Consider the following 25,135-nt stretch of genomic DNA (forward strand, 5'->3'; position numbering starts at 1 on the left):
TTTAAAGTTGGTTTAAAAAAAGCCAAGAGGTTTAGGTTGTTTATATGGATTTCAGATTTATACCATATAGACTTAAATTAAGAAGTATAGTGAGATATAAATTTTTGTCCAACTCTATGTATAGCTGCATTTTTTTTGTTGCTCAATGTTGAGTTTCTAAATAAGCCTTTTAGCCAATTCCCATTAACTTAGTAAAGATACTGAAGCACAGACAACCCTTCAAAATCTGACGTTTATTTGCTTTGGGCTATGAGATACAACCACAAAGACAATGTGCAAAGAAAGCAAAGATTGACATTTCAGGAAAGCTGATGAGCAAAGGGTGAATATTAGAAGATCTCAACGGCAACAAGAGGACAGACAATAAGAGAGAAAACTGACACTAATACTGGTATAAGTAAGTTCATGAAAATACACAAACTCATAGCATTCAAAATATCAATATATCAATACAGTATCAAGGTTTACAATGAGCTTGTTTTTTTTCCCCAAAAAATGTTTGGCCTCTTAACAAAACCACAAATCTTTGAAAAGAGAATACAAAAATATCTGTGAGAGCTGGTATTAAAGGCAAGATACACAAGAGGCCTGAATGAAGAAAACAGACAGAGGTCTATAATGTCTGAGTGAATCTCACAAAACACAGGAGCACCTCCTCAGGCTTCTCCAGCTGCTGAAACAGCACGAGGTCCATCAGCAGGTTGAATCAAAGACATATCCCAAGGTACAGCTGCTGCTTTTTTTTCCTTTTTTAAAATTTCATTTTACTGAGCTTATTAATAATCACAAAAATTAATGAGTTTAGGGACATGAACCCGTGTTGTAGGAATATCACTAAGGACGACTGGCAGAATATATGAAAGAAGACACTGGTTTGACCATGAGTCTCTATATTACCAGACAAATCTCTTAGAAATCATATATATATTTGTTTTTCATTTCATAGCTTATATATGAACTACAAAAGCATTCTGTCCTTCTGTCAGTCCACTCATGAAATGTCAGGTAAAATATTGCGCAAGGGATAACATACATACAAGCATAGTGAAAGAGCTTCTTCAGTACGTGTAGTGAAGCCGCATGATTGAGTTGATTAAACAGCCACTTGTGCACTTTTGTGCCTCTGCTCTGGTGAAAACAAGAATGTATGTTTTCTTCTAAATGAAGGTGATCTTTAAAAACCAAGCTGCAGAGACACAATGAGGTCCACAGAGAAAAAGAAGCTGGCGAAGGTAAAAATGAACAAAAAGCAAACCAGCCAAAAAGAAAAAAAGGAACATAATGAAATGATCATTCGTCCATCAGCTGGTCTCGTCTTCTTCACTCGTCTTCTGTGGGGCTGCCTTCTGACTGCTCCTGAGAACACACACCAGCCATGGAGAGAGATTATTATTCCCTTTATTAACAAAAAACTATCTTTCCACACTCCAACAACTTCCCTCAAAACCCACCCCATTAAAAAAAAAAAAAAAAAAAAAAAAAAAAAAAAACACAACACTACAGCAACAATAACAATTTGTGCGATGCCCCGTTGTTTTAAAACTGGAAAAACGAATGTTATTGCTCATGTGTGCATTGCACTTTGTGACAAGAAATTGGCTTAGTGCCAAATGTCACCCTCCACCCCTGAAGAGGCACACTGTAGATCAGAAAATAACAGCTTCAGTTCCAGTCAAACTAGTCCCCTGTCTGTTTGTGTGTAGTTTTTATTCATCTGTGTAGTGCACTATGAAGGGAGTTTGGTGCTATTTGGGACACAGATCGAGTCTCTCCTTCATAGCTGCTTCATGTGTACAGGCAAATCGATGCATGACGTCCGATCTTGCCGTTCACATTCGTGTTGCATGCCCGCAAATCTGATACAAAAACAATCTAGGATTACTTATGAAAGTGATACATATCAGGGCAAAAAATATCAGATGAGTCTCTTCAGGCTGGTGATGTGAACATAGTGCAACAGTCTGATCCTCATATGAGGGTCTAGGACACAGAGGCACCAATCCTTTGCCCCAAGACTAGCCCAAGGTACAGGTATTACAGATTTATACAGTACTGATGTCCATAGTCATAACCTGAATCATCATACCTCCCAGGTTAAACTAATCCACTCGTGGAGCCATGTGAAATCATTAATAGAAGCATTACATTTGTCTGGATCTGGATGACAGTAATGATTAAAACATTTATGAATTACTGTAACCATAGTAAAATATTATTTTAATAAGCCTACTCCTGACATGCGTAGACCTGCTCCTCCTTCTGAAATCCAGGCCCCACTAGTGTCCGGCACTGACAGCTGCTCTGAGGAGACTCATTACATGAAGGGGCTGGGATACATTCTCACCCCTGGATAATGAGACACTCTGACAGAGACAGCCCCATAACAATCCTCACGCTACATAGGACCTGACACTCTGACTACAGCTGACCAGATTAAGAGCACAGAGAGGAACATTCTGGAAAAGTGAAGCCAGAAAGGACTTACGTTTTTCGTGTGAACTGCAGCCGAGGGGAACAAAGACAAGAATAGAGTGAGTAAAGGAGAAGGAAGGGTAAACAAAGGGAGAACACTGATCTTAAATCGACACCCTGTTCCACAGCCTGATAAACAACAGTAATTGTAAATGTATATGATGATGATGTATGGGAGAACACATGAATATTCGAATACACAACATATTGAAACAAATATATAAAGAAGAGGGAGAACAAGGTTTAAAAAGCTTTGGCCTAAAGGTTAAAGAGGGCTTGGGACTGGTTTGATCCCCTCAACTGCCAGGAAACTGAATGAACAGTGTGTCTCCATCCTCATCGTCATTTATGGCTGCTGTGCCATGAGCCAGGCACCTAATCCCCAATGTGCATGTCTGCCTCTAATGCCCTGTGTGTGAGAGTTAAATACGAACACAATATTTTATAGCACTGATGTGCACCTGTGTGTTTATGGCTGCATGTGAATGAAAGAAAACAGCACTTAAAATTGTAGAATGTCATTTTTAAAAACGTGGAGGATATATTAAATTTTTTAAAATCAACAAAAGATATCACAGAGCGTTCAATCAAAAGCAAACGACATCCTGCAGTTTTCCTCAGAATCAATAAAGTGTGTTCCAAAGACGTTGGTCTCTAAACATTCACACATCATGTTGTTTTTAGGAATTTCAGAGCAACTTCTTAGTAGTCTGTGGATGATAAATAATTTAAAGACAGTGCTGCCACACAATCCTTAAAAGCTTAAATAACCTGCATTCTTGAACACAATCTAGCGACAGCAGCACACAGTTCTGTAGTCAATACTAAAAGAGAACTATCAAAGAATGTGTGTGTGTGTGTGAATGTCAGATGAAGGAGCATGTGCTTTTGTTTGCTGATAGTAACGTAGACCTACATTCTCCTCCTGGTCCTCGTCACTGTCGTCGTCACTGACCACAGGTTTGGCTTTTGCCCGGCCTGGACGCTTCCTGCCTTTGTCATGGCGCTCCTCGCGCTTGTTCAGCTTGATCTTTACTTTCACTGACTTGGCTAGAGCAGGAGCCCAAAGAAACAAGAGTCAATCATACATTACATTGCTATATCCATAAATAACATTCATTTTGGATAATATATACATTATGGTTCACCATCTCAGCTGTCACTGTCCATTTTCTCAGCTCCACTGTCCACAGAAGAACCTTGTAGTTCTACAAATGCAGACTGTGGTCCAGTTGTTGCTGTGTATACATTGATTACACCCTTTCACTCTGTTCTTAAATGGTCAGGACTCCCACAGGACCAATTTGGATGGAGGATTTTTCTCAGCACTGAAGTGACCACCACGTATGTGTCACTGCAACACTCATACCTGCTCTATGGTGGTCCTCTGGGGGTCCTGACCATTTAAGAACAGAGTGAAAGGGTGGACTACAGTCTGCATTTGTAGAACTACAAGGTGCTCCTGTGGACAGTGGAGCTGAGAGAATGGACAGTGTGTGTAGAGACAAGGTGGTCATTATTTTAGGGTTTGATGTGTGTATTTAAAGTTGACAAATTAGCTCCCTTGTTCACAAGTGGACAGAGTTCTGGGGTGTCTTACTTAAACATCTGCGACCTGCTTTAGTAAAAATACAAATCAGGGAGTACAGTACTGTTCTCCCCTTTCTAAAAAACCCTTCTCTTCTCCATCTTCATTTTCACATATTTTGGTTCCTGGTACAAAAATATGCAAATGCATTTTTATAATGTTTTTTTAAGAATAGGTTCCCTACAAAAGAATTTCCCCTACATAACCTTGAGCAGAAATAACAAGAAAGCAAGAAAGCATTCTACACTGGTGAGAAGAAAAACTAATTGTCAATCAAAACTGTGAAGTGGAGCGATTGCCTGGTCTGACATAAAGGTGTTTACTTTTTATCAGCACTTTATCAGCAAGGTTGTGTTGCGAGTGTCATCATTCAATCATTAATATGCAATGACATTCTCAGTTCAGGTGTTCTGTAAAACAATATCTCACTTATACAAAACTGTCATTTGCAGTGCACTAGACGACTGGCAACAAAGGGAACATATTTCTGACATTTTTAAAAGCCTGCACATTTAGAAAATGTAACCAAAAACCAATTTTATGATACAGGTTACTCATTAAAAATAGTAACAAATTGGACTTATTTGCAAGAAATACAAGGAAAAATAAAGGGAAATTCTTACACTCAGCCTCTGACTCATCATCATCATCGTCATCATCATTGCTGTCATCTTCGCTCTCTTCTTTGGCAATCTTCTGTCTGGCACTCTTAAACACAGACTGCAGCACAATGGAGTCCTCATAAATCTGAGGGGAAAAAAAAAAAAAAACACCAGTGTGTTAGTCACAGCTAGAAGATAGCAATGAGGACCTTGGTGCATGGCTGAAGAAGCTGTCGTTTCTTCAAGTACAATTCAATATAGAAATAGTGGTTAATGAACAGGTGACATAATTTAAAAAAGTATACTCTTTACAAATAAAAGCCTTTCCTTTTCTAACCGGAGAGCAAGAGTTATACACAATAGCTAATGCTATCATACAGTTAGGTCAATGTAAACAAACCAAATATACACATATAAGAGATAATTTTCAGAAGAGTTGTGTCTGAAAGAAGGTTTACTGAAAGCTAAACATACCATTATCAAGTTATTACATTGACATAATAGGGTATGGCTGGGCGATTAATCGAAAATTAATCGAAATCGACATTCAGAACTTCTAATCAACATAATCTTGTCTATATCGATTATATTCATATTTTATTCTGGTATGTCCCCACTGTGTGTTCATGTACTGCCCCTTTAAAACCGAACTACCAAGCTGTAGTCACATGATTCTGCCCCTGTCTGCCTCATGAGAGCAACCTAAACTCAGAGACCGACCGTGTGGCTCGAGCAGATCAGACCAAAGGAAATACAGTGTCTGTGGTGTGGGCGTGCTGTGTTTTGACTATAATTAAGATGACACTGAACAAAAGAAGTCAAATGTAAATGCTAAGAAAGTTTCAGCCAAAGCTCAATCAAACACCAAATATAAACAGTGCTCAGAAAACAAGAGAGGAACAAGCTCCCGGCAACATTAGAAAAAATACGCCAGCTTTAACACTGGAGCATATTTACAGCACGAGCCTCGTCACTGAGCTATGAGGGTCAAAAACACAAAAAATATTAGTTCATTAATCATAATCGTGGTTTAAGGTACAATTCATCGTGATATTGATTTGTGCTCATATCAAACAGCACTACAACAGGGGGTTTGGAGGCCAAGAGTACAAAGTTCTACAAAAATGTTGGGAGAGTTATTTTTTAATGTGAGTTCTCTACAGATGTGAGCATTTGAGAGCAGATAAAACGATGGAATCAATTATAGAGAGGAGGATTTGCGTCCTTAATTTCACTCTTTCTGGCAAACAACTGGGGACACTTTTATAGCAATCCAAAAGAAACATGCAAAAAAAGAGGTTATAAGTGGAAAGAGATGCTTAAATCTCAAACATGCAACATTTGCTGACAAAACTCCAACTAGAGGAAGGACAGGGTTCTGATAGAAATATAATTTATAAAGAAAATGTAATAGAGCAGACAAAAATCGAATAAAATTCGACAAGCTTCCTCTGAGACTCAATATATGACAAAATACCCCTAGATACCCTCCAAAACACAGCTTAAATACGGCACATTTTACTAGTGAATAATCTGAAGCATCACCAGATGTCAGTGGAGATTCTTCTGCATGGTGATCTGTGATCTGACTTTCATAAAAAAAAATTCATTCCATAGTGTTGTTAGAGTATCTTCATTGAGATAATAGCAGTGGACATTACCCGCTTTCACTCACTCACCTGGGAACCTTCCAGATTGTATAAAAGCAATAGAACAATCAAGGTCATGTGCTATCATGAAATAACAGCACGGCTGAAATGGACTACAGTGACTACACTGCATCACAGCCATGCTGTTATTTCATGATAACACACTACCTCTCGTGTTCTACTGCTTAAATGCGTAAGTGGTAAAAATACAACCACACAAGTGAAAAAATCTATACATAAAGGACAATGTACATCACAAACGAGCAGCATAATGATTTTTGCACTAATGGAGTTCAGCGTTTGTGAAATTGTCAGTAAATGTATTCTTTGTACTAAGAGCTGCAGAGAGAAACGTAGTCAGTCTAAAGAGTAAACTAAAGTGGACTAGTATCAGTAACAATGAGTGCATCATAGTAGTATAAATGATTAGACTCAACAGGTAACAGTGTAGTGTAGTTTTGCACAGTTCAGACAGCAGATCATCAGTCACTTAATCTCCTTAAAGTGTCAATTAAATGTCACTTTTATGTGGAACAAATAGACCTAGCTTTTCACTGCCGATAATTCTGAGTAGCAAATATTGTGGTGAGTAAACAAATGACTTTATAAGAAAAGAAATGAGCGGCCGTTTCTGTGTCACACACTTGATACCTTTGTTACCTCAAATATGAATCACGATAGATGTTACAGCCATTCAGTGTTAATTTCTATTTTTTTTTTATTTATATTGTTCAGAAGCCTAATATCCAAGCTTCTCGTCTGTCAAAATCAGACCCACGACGCACAACGTAAATTAGTCAGACAACCATAGCTTTCTGTCTCTCCGTGGCTGCTGTAGAGAAAATTTAGCCCACTGTTGATGCTACCTTCTAATGCCGAGCAGAGCACTCAGTGTCGTCTTCACTTAATTTCCAACTGTGAAAAAACTGCCAAATGAAATTTTCATTCCTAACAAGCATTTCGACAGCTCACTAACACTTTCCTGACACACAAACCTCTCCTGAGAAGCCACCTTGTCAGTGTAGATGTCAGTGGAGATTCTTCTGCATGGTGATCTGTGATCTGACTTTCATAAAAAAAAAAAAATCATTCCATAATGTTGTTAGAGTATCTTCATTGAGATAATATCAGTGGACATTACCTGCTTTCACTCACTCACCTGGGAACCTTCCAGATTGTAGGTTTGAGCATTAACACAAAGGAGCATTACGTCTTTCTCCAAATCACCCAGGCTTCTGTACTTATGGTTACGAACTCTCTCCTGAAAACAAATCACAAAGTGATTCAAATATACAAAGCACTCCAATTCCCATGCAGCAACTATAGCCTCTATTCACACTGCTGAAAAAAGAAAAGAAAGGCAGACAGCAATGGCACAGAATAACAAACTGAAAAAAACCCACAGTGAACTGTAAGCATTTAGTATTATTATTCTATATAATACTACTATTATAATACTACTATAATTAGTAGTATTATGTTCAATTGGGCATTAATAATCAAAGGCTTCATGCCTGGTTAATCCCATTATCATATGTCCTAAGTTAATGAAAGGGTCAGTCAATCCTTTATCATGTCACAACTCTGAATAAAGAATAGAAAGTTGAGATTCAAGTTTAAGTTAAATAATTATCTTCAAGGGAGGGACTGAGCTCTTGCTTTGATATTTACCTTGATCTTCTTGAAGTCCACTGGCTTCGTTATCAGTTCGTAATACTCTGGCAGCTCTTTCCTGGAGGGCAGCTGCACAAAGACTTCACTGAGCTGGCGGCCTGATCTGTAATCAGACACAGCAAGCCAGGTTTAGTCGGATTCTTCTGAACAGCACGAACATTAAGAAAGGAATACGTGGCTGGCAAGGATATCCTGCTGACAGCATCTGATTTTCAGAAGCGCTTGCTGTACAAGTCTGTTTACATTAAAGGAAAAAGGATACCGTCAGCCATGGACAGTTGAACACGACTCTTCCAGGAATCAAACCTAAATTTTAGCTGAAAGTATTCTTCTAGTGAGATATAGAATTTAATTTAGGTGTGACAAATAACAGAGAAATATAAGATGTGTGTCCTTTTACTTGGGTGAAACTAGAATTGATACATTTATAAATCATGTTGTAAACGTAGATCTCCCCCTCTCCTTTCCTTGCTTTATTTATCTTGCACAATGATAATTTTACATGTAAAACAATCGTAAACAGCCAATCACAATAAATGATACAATAACCATAAACATATTATGGACTGCTTTAGTTCTGGTGTGATGTTACAGTGTAACTTCACTTATAAATCAGCCAACGAACCAATCCAGTAATACAAAACACTGTTACAATATCACAAACTATTTTCAGCTTGTAACAGCTTGCCTTCTTAGACGCGGCCTGAAAGTGGGTTTTTAAACAGGTGGTAAATGAGATTTTACTGTCACAGGGGTGGTACTGCACTAACATGGTTAAATCATCCCCTGCCAGAATCCTAACAAGGTAGAAGCACACATGTCTTTAGATCACTAGTGCAATAATGAGTCATTCTTTACAGACAGTAAGTGTCTGTCAAGAATCATAGAAGGTTGATTCATCACCAATTTCACCATTAATTCAGGCTTAATTCTGGTTAAATGGTTGTGTGCTGGCCTCCACAGACCAATCAGAATTATAGTATGTAGCTCTTTTAGAAGGATAAACATCATTATTTATTCATTCATTATCTGTAACCCTTATCCAGTTCAGGGTCGCGGTGGGTCCAGAGCCTACCTGGAATCATTGGGCGCAAGGCGGGAATACACCCTGGAGGGGGCGCCAGTCCTTCACAGGGCAACACACTCACACCTACGGACACTTTTGAGTCGACAATTCACCTACCAACGTGTGTTTTTGGACTGTGGGAGGAAACCGGAGTCCCAGAATCAAACCCACAACCTCCAGGTCCCTGGAGCTGTGTGACTGCGACACTACCTGCTGCACCACTGTGCCAAACATCATTATGCACATGATTATTTACCATCAAAATTTACTGCATTGTTTAAACAGCTCTGCTGATCTAAAAACTACAGTGGATGGAATACAAGTAGCAATATTTGTGTATTAGTCACACAACTGCTGCCACTCTAAATACCCACAGACCATGTTACACAGATGCCAGATATTATACAGAAGCAATAACTATAAAAGCTTGCCATATTTAAATACGAAACAATGAAAATACAAAAATAAAGCTAATTCTGAAAAATCTTCTAGTTTTTGATTAGCACCAAATGAGTGCTCATTGCATGGAGCCTATGAGGGATACAGACAGGTTAGTGTGGCATTTAGTGTGAGCAATTTATTGTGCAGAATCCATTCGGATGAATTATTGATTAACACTGTAGGGGACAAATTATCCTTTCAGTTCAGAAGTGGACATGTCAACTGGTCAATAAAAAAACAACTAGCAGCATCATACTCCCTCTCACACAAAAAAGAGAGAAGGATGCAATGTTGGGAAAAATTACACTGAGATATTTTGTCTTTCAGCAGTGCAGGGTGAGTCAAAATTTGCAGGACACCCTTTTAATTCCTTGATGCGCTACCTCATCACCTTCCCATTGGAAAAACGTGCTCTTTTTTGATCCAATATGGCAGCTTTCAAGATGTTCCCGACATATCCCAAAAGATAAACCCCTCGCCTGTTTTATTAATAATGCATAAAGGGCTCATCTGAGAATTATAAATGTGGTGTCTAGAAGGGATACAGGATATTACAGAAGCAAAAACTCTGCTCATTGTTAAAGCAGCATTAATATAACGAAGCTTAAATAACATTTAAGGGAATTTATATGAGTGGCAAAATTGGCCATTTATAATAGTGTTCAGAATTGAAAACTTTAATACAAATAAAAGAGCAGCTATACACTGCTCAGCTATTCACGCACTACTGTGTGTCACTCACAGCAACCAGCAACAAACTGTGTGCAAGAATGGAGCAAAATAACTGATACTGGGCAAATATCTGCTCTGCTGTGGAAAATGGGAATGGTGTGACTTTTCCTTTGTGTGTCAGGCAGCCAAAAATACTAAATTAAGTCATATATAGCAGTGTGTGCACCTCTCTCTTGGCTCCTCTCGGTTGTTGTCTGCATTTCCCCCACTACCTCCTTGACTGTTCTGACTGTGAATCTGTTTCTTTTTTTTTCGTAACTCAGACATGCAGTGCCAGCTTCATCCATGCTGTGCTTGTGACATCACACGCCCTGAGATTTGACTATCGCACATGCGCTCATTGCGATGATGATGATGCAAAAATGATATCATGCAGCAGCTTCCAAAGTAAGACTTTCAAAGACAAGTCTTCTGTCCCACTGGAGACCGAAGGTCAAATATATAGGGTCATTGTTTCTGAAAAGAGGTGCTACTGTAAAACTATTAAGACTTCCACAGATGCATGGTGCATCTACCAGCTTCTGTATTGTTTGAAATTCTGGATACAGTGATCTTGGTTCTTTTAAACCATTCCAGAGTATTGAGTCCATATGACTAGAAGACGGCCAGCCTCCCTGAAGGGCTTGAGTGGAAAATGTGCGCAACAAGCCAGAGCGTAGCTACAAGAATCACTTGCAATTAAGAAGAAAAGTCATACTCAGAAAGGGAAAGAATGTGACTTCATGGAAATCAGGTAGTAGGTTCTTGAAAAGAAAGTGATGTGGTGGGCTGTGAGGGGAAAAGACGAGGCCAATGGGAGCATATTTAAGAAAAGCAATCTAAAAATGCTGCCCGTAAAAAAACACCATACATTCAGTACATAATCACAGCGAACTGAAAAATGACCCAGCAGGTTAATCAGAACTGCCTGTGCAATAAATCACCTCCACCAAATATTAAAGTTAGCCTGACTGTGAAGTAATTGCTAAGAGACCGTTTGAACTGAGGGTGAAGACGATGAGATTGGTCAAATTTAAACAGTGTTCTTGGCTTAAAGAATGATTTTTTTTCCATTCTCTTACCCATCTCTGTAGTTGATAACAGTATCAATGATAGCAGTCATCTGTTTAGTAAGTTTTGGGGGGTTGGGGGAAAGCTTCTCAGCCGGGGGTCGACCCCTCCTCTTCTTGGTTTTCTCTCCTTCTTCGCGCCTAATGCCTTTGTCCACATGTCTCCTCCGTTTACGCTTCTTCAGTCGGATCTCTTCCTCCATCTCCTCCAGGTTGCCATCTTCAATAGCCTGCAAGATCAAACCGAGATGACAATGAGACTGTAATGGAGCTTTCAAAGTCCCGTCTACAAAAGGTCAAATCCTGCAATTGAGTGAGTTCCCATTTCACTGATCTGGCTACTATGCATGACAATGAGTTTCTGACTTGAAACTTATTGTCATTTTCATCTGGCTGTCATGGCGGTGATCTCTCATTAAATTTGTCTTCACTGTATCTAGGGATGACTAAAACTACAGAATAGATTATGTCTGATTAAATCAGTCAAATATGGGGCCGCTAGGAGTCACATCACCCTTATAACCTAGTTTGATTGAAACACGTTAATTTAATGCAGTAGTGATCTTAATTACACATCAGTCAGTCTCCACCTCCTCTGCTCTTATTTTAAAGGATCCTCAGTTAAGACAAACAGTTGTTTATAGTACCATAAACACAATAATTGCATGCTTAAAATATTCTTTGCATTGTGAAAGGGTTCCTTAGATCAGTGTAAGTTGTATATGGTTCTATAGAACACCTTTTTGGAAATGGTTCTATAGAGCACTAAAAAAAAAAAGTTATATTCTGCAGAAGACCCCTTTTTGGTTATATTTATAACTTGTTTTAAAAACAATACGTTCAATACATTTCAATATATTTACAATCAATCTAAAGAGCATGTTCACAATGAAAATAAGTATCCTGTAAATAGGCTAAGGTTATCTTGACATCGTAGATTCAATATAGGACAACTGACATTACTGAAAGACCCATGGAGAACCATCTTCTTTAAGAGAAAAAAACAAAACTGGGACAGAAAAAGCATTGACCTGAATAAATAAAGGGCAGTTGCACCTGACAGTGACCCACCTGCCACTAAGTATGACTTATGAGTCCTTCAATAGACTGAATGAGTCCCCACCGAAGGCTTCAGAGAAGACAAAGATGGAGACAGAGTTTTTGACAGCCCAAGTATACGGCAAGACATGTCAGAATGGAGGGGCATTACTATTTGTAGTTATGTTCGGAGTGAGGTGTGCACTGACACACCGTGTAGTACATTGCCGGGTCATTTGCTTCTCTTTTCTTATGGTTCTCTATAAAAACATAGATCTGAATCCTTGCTCAATCTACTTGTATAGTTAGTCACAAAAAGCAGCTATTTTGCCTTGTTAGATGTTTGCGTTTTCACTGCATTGACATGGACTACTGATGCTGCCACTCACTCAGTCTTATTGACACTTACAGAAGTTTTAGCAACAATTTAATAGTTACATGCTCATAACACTACACAAGTGTATTTAGTCCTCAGGAAAACAGAGGAGGATGTTTTGAGACAATAATGTTTCTACAAGATTCACAAATAGAGTTTCACAATTTGTTTTCATGGTCATCTAAGTCTTAAAAACTTTCAAACATTCACAGCTTCAAGGCTATATATCTGAACCTGGTAAAAATAATCATTCATTGTCTGTAACCGCTGATCCAGTTCAAGGTTGGGGTGAGTACGGAGCCTACCCGAAATCACACTCATACATTCACCCCTAGAGACTCTTCTGAGAAGCCAATTAACTTACCAATGCATGTTTTTGGAAACCAAAATCTGCCTTAAATCCCACAGAAAATCATTTTTCTACAACAGAAAAAAACTAGACCACAGAAGGATTTGTAAAGCCATATCATATTCTTAAATGTACTGCACTGGCATATTCAAGTAATAAGTCATTAGAGGCCTTGTGGTTTTACAGTGGTTAAAGGGCTTTTAATTATGTAATTGTTTTTAAGATTCTGGTGCTACTGCTGTATTTTTCTTTTCGGCTCAGACAAGGCTTAACCAGTTAAAGGCCTTCCATGATGAGCCTGAAAACTGTTCATTATTCTGCTTGATTCAGCTTTGAGTATTTTTAGACAGGTGTACAAACTATATGACATTATATTTATTACCATTATGGGATGCCACCTTTCTAATAAGCGCACTCTGTTCGTTATTATAGAGTATAAATGTCCAGGACAAACAAAATAATGAGATGGAGAGTTTGAATTCAGATAGTTTCTTTGTGCACTGCTTTTTCTTTAAATGCCTGATTTTCCTTTTTCCTCTCTCTTTTTTTGGTTGAAGGAAATCGAAGAAAAGTGTGAAAGTGAAACTAGTTTAAGTGAAAAACTTAATTCAAACCCCATTTTCTCTGATGAATCTCTTCATTTTCTAACTTCACCTATCCATCATTTAGACTTTTTTATTTGCACTAAAATCCCAGTACATAACTGATTAATCATCACAATCAAAGCCTGATCCTTAGCAGTAATTCTGCGCACCTGCTAAAATTTGAAGCCAGGTGCTCAGACAGAGAGACGGATCATCTGAGATAAACTGATAAGCTGATGCTATCAGACTTCCAAATTTAAAGAAAAATACTGTGTAAAAGTTCTGCAATTGTAGATTTGATTCTAAGTTAGAAGATATGCTCATGATCTATATGAGGCTTTAATACATAATAATAACCATGATATCATCAACACCAATTAAATAAATATAATCTTTAAAGGCTAAGCACCAGCTCTATGAAAGTGTCAAACAAATAAATACAGTGGAATTTGAGTTCCTAACTTGTGTTTATTGATAGTCAGAAAACATGTTATTTCTTACTAATTCAAGGAATAAGGTTTAAAAGACCGTTGGTCCCCCCCACAACGGTGTTGGGAAACTCTAATAGGCGTCTTGCCTGTGACGTAGATGGTGGACAACAACTCTAGAAGCTGCACTTAATTTAATGCAAAATGAGGAAAAGGTGTGTTGTTTTTGGCTGCAATCATTCAATGTACAGTGGGACATCTGTGCACAAATGGCCCAAAGATCCCAAAATATCCAGAAAAAGTACTAAATTTGTCAAATTTGGAAAGGACCATCCGCTCACTCCGTTATCTGTAGCTCATTTCACTGGCACTTTTCCAACAATATGGGCATGTAAGGACACCAACGAAAGGTGTTCAAGAGCCTCTGTAACATGGAGGTAAACAGGGTAAGGACACTCACTTCGCCTGTTTTAGTTGGTGTTAGTTGACGTTAGCTTGACTTGCTAAACTCTGTGTCTCAGATTATAAACCGGCGTAATGCAGCTACGTAGCGGAGTATAGTGTCGGATGAATTCGAGTTCGACTTCGATCACATTTACAAGAATAACGGTACCTCTAAATTTGAGTTTAGCTTATTGCTAGGCTATTGTCGTGAATAATGTTGGTTATTTAGCTAGCTAGATACTGTCATAACAGTCAGTCATAATGGTGTTTTACGCAGCGTTGTTCAGCTGTTGTCCACCAGTGACGTCACGGTTGCGTTCAAAAATTTCCGTAGCGTAGCCAATTTTGATAAACTTAAACTGTTAGTCAAAGAGCACAGAGATTATTAATATTAATAACCTTTTAAATTATATCTAACAATGGACCTTAAAACACTTACTGTCCTAAACCCTGTGACTTCTTTGTGCTAGATGGTATTCACATACCTTTAAAAGATTCTGTGCATATTATACCTCTACAGCTTTTCATACTGTATTTCACTGTATACTGTATACTGTCTCATAAACTAAGAAATTCAACTTGGGGTAACAGTCAACTGTATCCCAAACTCACTCAAGCATTGAAAGCAATTTGTTGAGCCACTGAGCCATGTAGATATAAAGATATTTGTTCATAATTCCCCATGTAAAAGCAAATTTAAATGATGACTTCCAGGCCTAGTTACAAAAAATGTCTTTGAAGATTGCAACAAGTAACAGTTCCTTTTCTATGACAACTTCTTGTGTTGATCCCTCAAGCTCAGTGCGGAATTGACAATATTTCATCAGCAACAAAAGCATGAAATATGATGACAATGGCAATTCATCTATAAACCAACTGACAATGAAAACAAGTTATTGACGTACTGGCACACTGAAATGAAAAGCCTCTTTGCTTTGAAAAATGTACAGAAGATTCATGGTTTCTGCAAAATCTAAAGAAAATCTGATAACAGCATGTCAACCCCCTGAAAGAGCCCTTGAGGCATACACCCACTTTTTGTTTTTTTGTGTTGCTTCTGACTCCCGTACTGTACAAATTTACCATCACTGAATTTCTCTGTTCCTTGGCGGTCTGGCTCTCTAGCTTGACTCTGTTTACCTTAAAACACAAGCACTGGTACATGGACTCCTAACCTGAAAGCTATTCTGCTCCTTATCATCATCTTGTGAATCAGCTAGCACTGTCAGTCAGTCGTTACCTGGAGTGGAATAGGAAGTAAGCATCTGAGGTGGCTTCTCAGGAGAGGTTTGTGCGTCAGGAAAGTGTTAGTGAGCTGTCGAAATGCTTGTTAGGAATGAAAATTTCATTTGGCAGTTTTTTCACAGTTGGAAATTAAGTGAAGACGACACTGAGTGCTCTGCTCGGCATTAGAAGGTAGCATCAACAGTGGGCTAAATTTTCTCTACAGCAGCCACGGAGAGACAGAAAGCTATGGTTGTCTGACTAATTTACGTTGAGCGTCGTGGGTCTGATTTTGACAGACGAGAAGCTTGGATATTAGGCTTCTGAACAATATAAATAAAAAAAAAAATAGAAATTAACACTGAATGGCTGTAACATCTATCGTGATTCATATTTGAGTCATTTGTTTACTCACCACAATATTTGCTACTCAGAATTATCGGCAGTGAAAAGCTAGGTCTATTTGTTCCACATAAAAGTGACATTTAATTGACACTTTAAGGAGATTAAGTGACTGATGATCTGCTGTCTGAACTGTGCAAAACTACACTACACTGTTACCTGTTGAGTCTAATCATTTATACTACTAAGATGCACTCATTGTTACTGTTACTAGTCCACTTTAGTTTACTCTTTAGACTGACTACGTTTCTCTCTGCAGCTCTTAGTACAAAGAATACATTTACTGACAATTTCACAAACGCTGAACTCCATTAGTGTAAAAATCATTATGCTGCTCGTTTGTGATGTACATTGTCCTTTATGTATAGATTTTTTCACTTGTGTGGTTGTATTTTTACCACTTACGCATTTAAGCAGTAGAACACGAGAGGTAGTGTGTTATCATGAAATAACAGCATGGCTGTGATGCAGTGTAGTCACTGTAGTCCATTTCAGCCGTGCTGTTATTTCATGATAGCACATGACCTTGATTGTTCTATTGCTTTTATACAACAGTTCAGGTATTAAATCTTGAAATATATAAACGAAGCTGTGAAAGTAGTGTCAAAAATGTTCATGAAATTAGTAAATCCTTCCGTCAAATTATAGTTCCTCAACTTGTAGCGTGTTGCTGCGTCACAGTTACGAACTCCACAGCACTGCACTCACCGCCCAGAGTGGATCAGCCTCAGTTCACCACTACAGAATCACTAACCTGCCGAGTAAACTACCCAGACCCCTAATCTGCAGAATAAACTACTCCAGATAAACTTGCTTCTGACCAAGAGAGTCTTTACCTAGCCCGGTGAGCTCAGCTGAGCTGCAACTGTCTCAAATTTCCACCTGTTCTCTTTGAAGTGCACCATAAGAGGTAACAAGCCATAATGCGTTATACTTCTAATGTAACATATATCCATATTGAAACACGGTTGCATGACTTAATTTTAAACATTTAGTGCTCTGTCCCAAACTCAGTCATGATTTACACGTAATGTTAGTGCACTATGCAATGAATGGGGAATGATTTGAGACACCCTGGATGTGCAGCAAATATAAAAAATAAATAAATAAAAAAAATGAAGCTCCTTGTGAACGCTAAGGACGATTACAGTAACTGAATCTCCAATCTGCCTTCTCTCCTCTGGTATGTATTCTCATTTTGTGTTCTTAACTTGGCTTTGTCTCAAGTAAATTTACTTAATGTCGTATTTTGTATTTGTGTCGAATTAAATGGTCTTTAACGCCAGTCACTGCCCTCAGTCTCCATTTATTTCAAGAGTTAAAAGTGTTTATAACAGTGAATGATTATAACTGGAGCGTGATTTTTTTATTGGTATTAGTATTCTCAAAGTAAACTGAAGACTGAAGTTATTGGTGTGAAAAATAAACTGAAGCTAATTTAGCGGTGAAAATTTTTTATATGGACAGCTGCAGCGTAGAGGGTTGTTAGCAACGGCGTTCAGCGGACTGATACAGTGGTTGTGAAAAAACTAAAGCATGCTTTATTTCGCAATAACCGCACAGAGCGCTTTTCAACCAATCAGAGTGCGTGACTGGAACTAACCGTATAATAGTGCAATACCTGCTAAGGCTGCTCTTATACAGAACACTTATGTATATATATATATAGATTCTCCTCACTCTTATTATATTATGATTCAGAGCACTGTTGGTCCAAACCTATATTTAATTCTGTAACCCACTTCTACATCTCTACTCTATTTATTGTTATTTCTGTATGTCTTCTCTTGTGCACTATGTACATTACTGTAACCTTATCATTTTTTTCAGGATGGATAAAGTGTTATCTTCTTTACAATTGTAATCAAAAAACAATTGCATTAAATTCTGAAGATGTTCCCTCACCATTTGCTGATCTCCAGTCTGTTTGTGTCTAATGTGTTTATATAAATAAAAAAAAAAAAAAAAAAAAAAAAAAAAAAAAAAACACACAACATGGCTGGTCCGGTATGCTAGACTTTCTCAAAGGCATCCAGAGTTTAAGACAACTCCAAACATCAAAAAGCATGAACCAAAATGCGGATTTTGTTCTATTTCTTGCTCCATGTGGGTAATTCAAACAGTGAAATAAAAGTTAAAGGCAAGGTAGACTTCAGCCATATACAAACAGCATTTTTCCCCCTCAAACATACCATTCCATCTTAAAAGACACAGGGCTTCTGAACATAAACAAACCAGAGAGAACTTACATTTCGCACAGCACAAAAACTTTTTTGGAAATGGGGTTTATAAATAAATTAATAAATAAATGGGACTCACTCGCAACCACTGTTTTTCAGTCAGAGTATCGCTGTAGTCCACATCCCTACGGTGACGTGAGCCACGACCAAAGATCTTCTCCTCCTCTTCCTCACAGGTTAGCCGCTCCACCTCAGCGTCGTCTTTGATAATCCAGGATGGCAACTCATCCTCCTCCATGAGACGAGGCTTACGTTTGGGGTTCCGGGCGTCCTCACGACGGCGGTCCAGGTCCATACGCTGGAAAAACAATGCAAATTTATTCTCATTTAGTCTCTTATCTCTAAACTTGATACAACTGAACAAGTGTAAGGAGATGATCATGTTAAACTTACCATAAAAAGCTCAAACTCATCCTCATTGCGGGCAATCATTTGATTTAGAGTTTCATCATCTGGAACTTCATCTTCCTCCTGATATTGCAAGCAAACCAATATAACTATTACTGCTAAAACACATATGTTTCAAGGCCTGTTTAGTTACTATTACCAAAGTTGAAGAGGAAATAAAAACAAAAGAATATGACATTGAAGTCAATATGCTTCATTCTCCATGTAATGTTTTTGGGATTTTTAATACATTTTACGTTTCTTTCATTATCAGTGAATCATTGCTGATAACCAGATTGATGTCATTAAATTATGGTTAACTTGTTATTATCTGTTATTAACTGTGTTATTGGTGTCTTTTCTGTTAAAGGCAACAGTGTGATAATGTTCCTAAACAGTTCTTAAAATCAACAGCTACAAATTTCCTACTAAATTATCATCGAGTGTACACAAAAATTCAGGTTTTACCCTTGTACGATTATGTGAGTTACAGGATCTCAGCAAGCCAGAATCAATAAGTAAACAGCCCTTTGAATAACAGCTAAGTTCTGCTTGTTTATCAGTAAATACTGAAACAGAGACAATTGACTGCAATTGCTATGCAAACCGCTGTGACATGATAATCAAATTCACTGCATACTTGTGTTTCAAAGCTTTTCAGGGCATTTGGGTGCACCCCACTGAGAAGCTGTATTTTTCACTGAATGCTGAAAGTGGATGTAATGCACACTGAGCTATAATATTGTATGTTTTAAGAGCACACTCTACTGGTCAAATAGAAATCTCTGTTACACTGCTAATGCAACTGTTATGTATAATCTATGCCAGCTGTGCCACTGAATGCAATATTCACGGAATATTCCATGAAAATGCTCATGAACCTTTTAAGTAATCTTACAAGTCATGTACCAACTTGTGGCATAATGCTGATCGCAGCATCCCTGTGGATTCTCTTGAAAACATCTGTGCTCGGAGTACTGGTATCACAGCGATATTCCAAAGACAAATAGTTTCTGTGAATGTTTCAGCTTCCCATTCCTTCTTAAGCATTTGATCATGAAATTAACTAAATCATATTCCGTAGCATATCAACTTCAGTAATTGCACCAACACTACTCAAATAAAAAAATTAATTCTCATTTTCTCCAGTGATAAATATGCATTGACCACAGCAGCTAACAGGCTGACCTTGCTTTTTCCTGCAGACATACCTCATTCTGTTCTTCGTGCTCCAGAATAGCCTGCAGGAAGGCCCTCCGCTCATGGCTGGAGGACTTCTGGTCAAACATGCCTGCCTGAATAACTTTCTGATCCACGTTGAGTTTGTACTTGGCTGCAGCAAGGATCTTCTCCTCCACGCTGTTGACGGTGCAGAGGCGCAGGACACGCACCTCGTTCTGCTGCCCAATTCTATGAGCACGATCTTGAGCCTGCAGGTCCTGGAGACAGGGATTAAACTGTCAGTCATGTTTTAATAACTTGGCTGCTATGGAAAACGAGGTAAGGTGCCTTATACACTAGGGTCCTTCAGAAAAGGGAAATGATGCTCACTCAGTAAATTTGTAACAGAACCAAGGTTAATGTGTAGCATCGTGCAGGGGATGTAAAATATTTCAGAACCAGAAAAAAATCCATGAATTGGCTAAAGCTGCCAGCTGAAAAATGTCTAAACTCCAGGCATACAAATATCTAATGAAAACCATCATCTTATCTAAGGCTAAAGAAAATAATCCTCACATCCTGGAATAGGTTTTACCCAAAACCATTAGCACAACATTAAAATGTAACTCATGAGAGCTTCATGTTTAAATGACTGAGGTTACACTGCCTCGGGCATCTATCTTAACTTGCTACTCATCGGCTTTGCCACAGTACAAGCCTCTAATACTCTCCACTTGCTAAGGTTATGAGAGAGAGAGAGACCTGGTGGGGGTTCCAGTCGCTGTCAAAGATGACAACAGTGTCTGCGGCCTGCAGGTTGAGGCCCAGGCCGCCTGCCCTTGTGCTCAGCAAGAAGACGAAAAATTGTGAGCCCTCCTCATTGAACTTCTTTAGCAGTAAAGCACGGTCTTCAGATTTGGTCGTTCCTATGTGACAAAAAACAAACAAGTACTTAAAAGGATATAATTGTGGTACTGCACATGGAGGTGTTGAATATCACTCCCTTCTTACCACTTGGTAAACTAATGCTTGTGAAACTCTTCTGACCTCTTCGGTAAACTAATATTTTCTCATTTCTGCTATTTAACCTGGAGGTTGTGGGTTCTATTCCCGCTCCGGGTGACTGTCTGTGAGGAGTTTTAATGTGTTCTTCGCATGTACAGGTGGGTTTCCTCCGGGTGCTCCGGTTTCCTCTCACAGTCCAAAAACGCACATTGGTAGGTGGAATGACGACTCAAGTGTCCATACGTGTTAGTGTGTGAGTGAATGTGTGAGTGTGTGTCGCCCTGTGAAGGACTGGCCCCTCCTCCAGGGTGTGTTCCTGCCTGGCACCCAGTGATTCTGGGTAGGCTCCGGACATGTGCTTACAGACAATGAATGAATAAAAAACAGAATAGTGAAAATATAAAACACTAAAATGGGAACAAAATACAAAAATTTTGGGGAAAAAAAAAAATGACAGACTCACAGGACCCTAATATATGAATTGGACGTATATTAATAATAAATACAAAAAGTGTCTGAATACGTGTTTTCCCTTGCTGTATCTTTAAAATACACAGGATTAGTAAATATACATGACTGTGCACTTAAAACGAAGGTGTGGGTCACCATCTAGTCGTAGGTAGAGGAAGTTGCGGTAGGCAAAGTAGTCCTCCATAATGGTCATTAGAGAGGTCATCTGACAGAAGAGGAGAACTCTGTGGTTGGTGGCGTGCAGCTTAGGCAGGATACGGTCCAGCAGCTCAAACTTTCCTGAAGCCCGGTACAAGTCAGGACTGGGTGATAAACAGTGAAAAAAAAATGTCAAAATGGCACAGCACACCAACAGAGTCTGCGGAGACAGATGAAGGTTTTTTTTTTTTGTGACCCACTTATGAACCAGGTCATAACTAATCCTTTTTGGTCATTTTAAAGTTTATGCATGAGTTAGTTTAATTTCAGGACTGCTTACCCGTTTATGATGCCATTGGAAAAACCTAAGTGTTCAGCAAATGACTCCTGAACAGATAAAGAGAAAAAGTGTGAAACGTTTGACGCCACTTGAGATTCCCGTTGATTTTTAAAATGCTTCTCTTTTGTTCTGTCATTTGGCACTCACCTCAATGTGCTGGAACATGTAAGGGTGGTTGCAGATCTTCTTCAGCTGCATTATGGTGTTCATCAGTGTTTTTGCTCCACCTTTTCCCTGTGGAAGTGTAAAGCACAGTAAACAGTTTTGTCTACAGTCAACAGTTTTGGTGTGACCAGAACAAAGTGAAGTACTCGTGCTCTTCCTTCACTTACCTTCTTGTCTTTCTCTGAGCCATCAGTAAGCAGGATGCCCTTGCCTTGCATGTGTCTATAGAGAACCTTCTGGATAGCTGACATATCACACTTGATAACATACTCCACCTGCAGATAAATGAGATTTTAAATTAATTGTTGTCCAACTGCAGAAGTGTGCCGTGTCAGATGTGGCAAATCAGAAACAAAAACGGTGTTTTCGCTTATTTATTTTTTTGCATTTACCTTCTCGGGCAGCTGAGACTCCACCTCTTTCTTCAGTCTACGCAGAAGGAAGGGACGCAGCACTTTGTGAAGGCGGCGGATAATCAGGATGGTCTCTTCTTCATTCAGGTCCACCTGTCGAATTATCATTATTATTCAGATTTGTTCACTCTTTCAACAGGCTCATCTTCTTCTCTATGCTCCAGTATATTCAGTGTTTTAACTTAACTTAAAACAGAGGTATCATACCCTTTCTCCCGTCATGGCAAAGGGAGCATTGAACCACTGTTCAAAGGTGCTGCAACTTTTAAAGATGGTGGGCAACAGGAAGTTGAGCAGGGCCCAGAGCTCAGGCAGCTTGTTCTGCAGAGGGGTTCCAGTGAGCAATAACCGCCGGGGGGCCACATAGTGAGTGTTTAAAACCTGGGTCAGCTTGCAGTGATGATTCTTCATGCGATGGCCTTCATCAACAATCATGTACTTCCAGCGAATCTAAGAGAAAGAAAGAAAGAAATATATACTGACTAAAGAATCCAAGGATACTTGTCAAGCAAAAATAAAGCAGGAGAATCTTAGTCACTGAAAAAGAAAAGAAAACCTTTTGAAATGGAGCTCTCTGTACCAGACAGTTCTCACCTTGGCAAGAATGTGCTTGTCTTTGATGATGTACTCGTAGGTGGTGATAAGAACATTGAACTTCCCGCTGCGAAGCTGTGGCACCAGTGACCTCCGCATGGATGGTGTGCCCTTTCACAAAAACAAACCCACACATGAGCCATGGTGTTTTGTTGGCTTATTCCCCAAGTGTTATTTACTGTTTCCTGACATGCACAAAGACTCAAAATCGGTGCTGACCTTGTAAGCAATTTTAACAATCGATGGCGCCCACTTGTCAAGTTCATAAACCCAGTTGGACAAAGTCCTGAGAAAGAGAGGAAAAAAAGATCAATACTGTCATTTTTATGTGAACAATTCCCTCAACACTGAAAAAGATGCGATGTGCGTGGGGCGACTGGGGGTCAGAGTTAATAGGGAATTGTGCAAAGCGTGATGCAGCTCAGAACGCATTTTCCACTCCCAGACAGATCAATCTTTGTTATTAACTTGAACCTCCTTCTCTAATTTGTCATGCTTTATATATTTCTCCCCCCCCCCTGATTTTCTGCTCACAGCTTGCGGTTCTCAGAGTGTGTGCCACACAGAGATCACAAGTCTCCAGCACAGTAATAGAGGGGCAATGATCCATGAATAAATTCCGAATATAGCCAGTTTAATGTGAGGGTTTCTTTCATCTGGAAGCAAGAAATCATCTGTGCTCCCAACAGGCATGAGAAAGTGTTAGGGCAGGACACACTTTGAATCTTTAAATTGTAAAGCTGTATTTATAACATGTACGCTCCTCCTGAATTAATCATGGTAAATACAAATTATTTACATCGCCAGATTGTAGCCTATAACATTTAAGTTCTTCTTATTACACTCTGTTAATATTCATAGCCTTATCTCCTTTGAATAACTGATCTTTATCTGCCAGTGCCAGCAATACCATGTTTTACGCTTTGTTAATAGCCTGGCTAAATCTGCTTACAGAACCCAAGCCTTCATCTTTTTCTATCCTCTCTTTCATGGCTTCTTTGTACGTTAGACTATCATATTGTGTCAGTTGGCCTGTAACTCACGACAGTGGTACGATGATCAGATAAGGGCCATTGAGCCTCTTGTGTTCCATTAGGTAAGTAATAAGGGCAATGGTTTGGATGGTTTTCCCTAGGCCCATCTCATCAGCCAGGATGCCATTCAGGTTGTTGTTATACAAGGACACCATCCACTCCAGTCCTTGGATCTTAAAAAACGGAACAAAGAACGAGTATTAGTTTCTTACACTTTGAAAAAGGCTGTTATAGGAAATGAAAGGAAAACTAGTTTTAAAAGGAACTTTAAATACATCCTAACAGACTAAAAAGCGTTTTCTACAAACATTGGACATAATCAGAATATTTCTGGAACTTGCATTCAGTCCAATAAGCTTTGCCAAGACTCCTATAAATTTAAATTATCAATCAGGGAAGTACTTGAGCAATCAGGAGAAGGGCTGATAAGAAGAGAAAATAATGTTCTCTCAAAATCTAAAGATAAATCAAAAAACTACACATTTCAAGAGCTACAGACTAAGTACCAGGCACCAGCTTCTTTTCAAGTTTATCTATTTTTATCTCCTCTCACTTTTTAAAGAGTCTCCGGACAATATGAAAATTAAAGCTGGGAGAAGATCACTCAGAGCATTACAGCAGACTGTGAATCTTTCCTAGTGCACTGGAAAACTACTTCTGTTCTAACTTAAAATTAAGTAACAAGGCTTCACCACATTTCAAGTTAACTGAATAACTTCCTAAGATCTATGATTCTCATTCTGTTAATTGTCTAGTAGTCATCATCATCATCATCTTTGCTGCTTAATCCATTTCAAGATTGTGGTCAGTAGTCCTTCAATTACCTCTACATTTTTAAAATTTCCTTAAAACTTTTTTTTAAGTAAGAACAACATTTTTTGTAACAGTTGGCTTTTGGATACACATCACCTGGTACTGTTTGAGTGTCCCATTTATCAGTAAACTCGACTGTTTCTCCACTCTTTCAATGACGGCATGGGCGACTCCATAGTAGGACTGAGAACTGGTCTGTCCTGCCTGGACACTGTATTCATCGTCTACATCCTGCTTGGCAGACCTACAGAGGGCA

General features: G+C 38.8%; 1 protein-coding gene across 2 annotated transcripts in view; it reads right to left on the reverse strand.

Annotated features, from left to right (window-relative positions):
* Window positions 1-218: 218 nt before the first annotated feature.
* Window positions 219-25,135, reverse strand: part of LOC136676298 (probable global transcription activator SNF2L2) — a 38,950-nt gene continuing 14,033 nt past the window's right edge. Inside the window, exons 15-35 of one of the 2 annotated variants that reach the window (XM_066653185.1) lie at window positions 24,976-25,123; window positions 24,076-24,239; window positions 23,252-23,318; window positions 23,033-23,143; window positions 22,646-22,888; window positions 22,418-22,531; window positions 22,193-22,300; window positions 22,008-22,094; window positions 21,861-21,907; window positions 21,518-21,684; window positions 20,669-20,832; window positions 19,957-20,184; window positions 18,752-18,829; window positions 18,438-18,656; window positions 11,286-11,503; window positions 7,983-8,088; window positions 7,471-7,572; window positions 4,684-4,807; window positions 3,389-3,522; window positions 2,486-2,499; window positions 219-1,356 (exon numbers count right to left, since the gene is read on the reverse strand). In XM_066653185.1, the coding sequence (XP_066509282.1) occupies window positions 1,302-1,356; window positions 2,486-2,499; window positions 3,389-3,522; window positions 4,684-4,807; window positions 7,471-7,572; window positions 7,983-8,088; window positions 11,286-11,503; window positions 18,438-18,656; window positions 18,752-18,829; window positions 19,957-20,184; window positions 20,669-20,832; window positions 21,518-21,684; window positions 21,861-21,907; window positions 22,008-22,094; window positions 22,193-22,300; window positions 22,418-22,531; window positions 22,646-22,888; window positions 23,033-23,143; window positions 23,252-23,318; window positions 24,076-24,239; window positions 24,976-25,123 (2,698 nt within the window). In that variant the 3' untranslated portion in view covers window positions 219-1,301. The remainder of the gene's footprint in view (window positions 1,357-2,485; window positions 2,500-3,388; window positions 3,523-4,683; window positions 4,808-7,470; window positions 7,573-7,982; window positions 8,089-11,285; window positions 11,504-18,437; window positions 18,657-18,751; window positions 18,830-19,956; window positions 20,185-20,668; window positions 20,833-21,517; window positions 21,685-21,860; window positions 21,908-22,007; window positions 22,095-22,192; window positions 22,301-22,417; window positions 22,532-22,645; window positions 22,889-23,032; window positions 23,144-23,251; window positions 23,319-24,075; window positions 24,240-24,975; window positions 25,124-25,135) is intronic. The other variant, XM_066653184.1, reaches the window with a different exon arrangement.

Source organism: Hoplias malabaricus, chromosome X2 (genome assembly GCF_029633855.1).
Source record: "Hoplias malabaricus isolate fHopMal1 chromosome X2, fHopMal1.hap1, whole genome shotgun sequence".
In the NCBI taxonomy this organism is placed as follows: domain Eukaryota; kingdom Metazoa; phylum Chordata; class Actinopteri; order Characiformes; family Erythrinidae; genus Hoplias; species Hoplias malabaricus.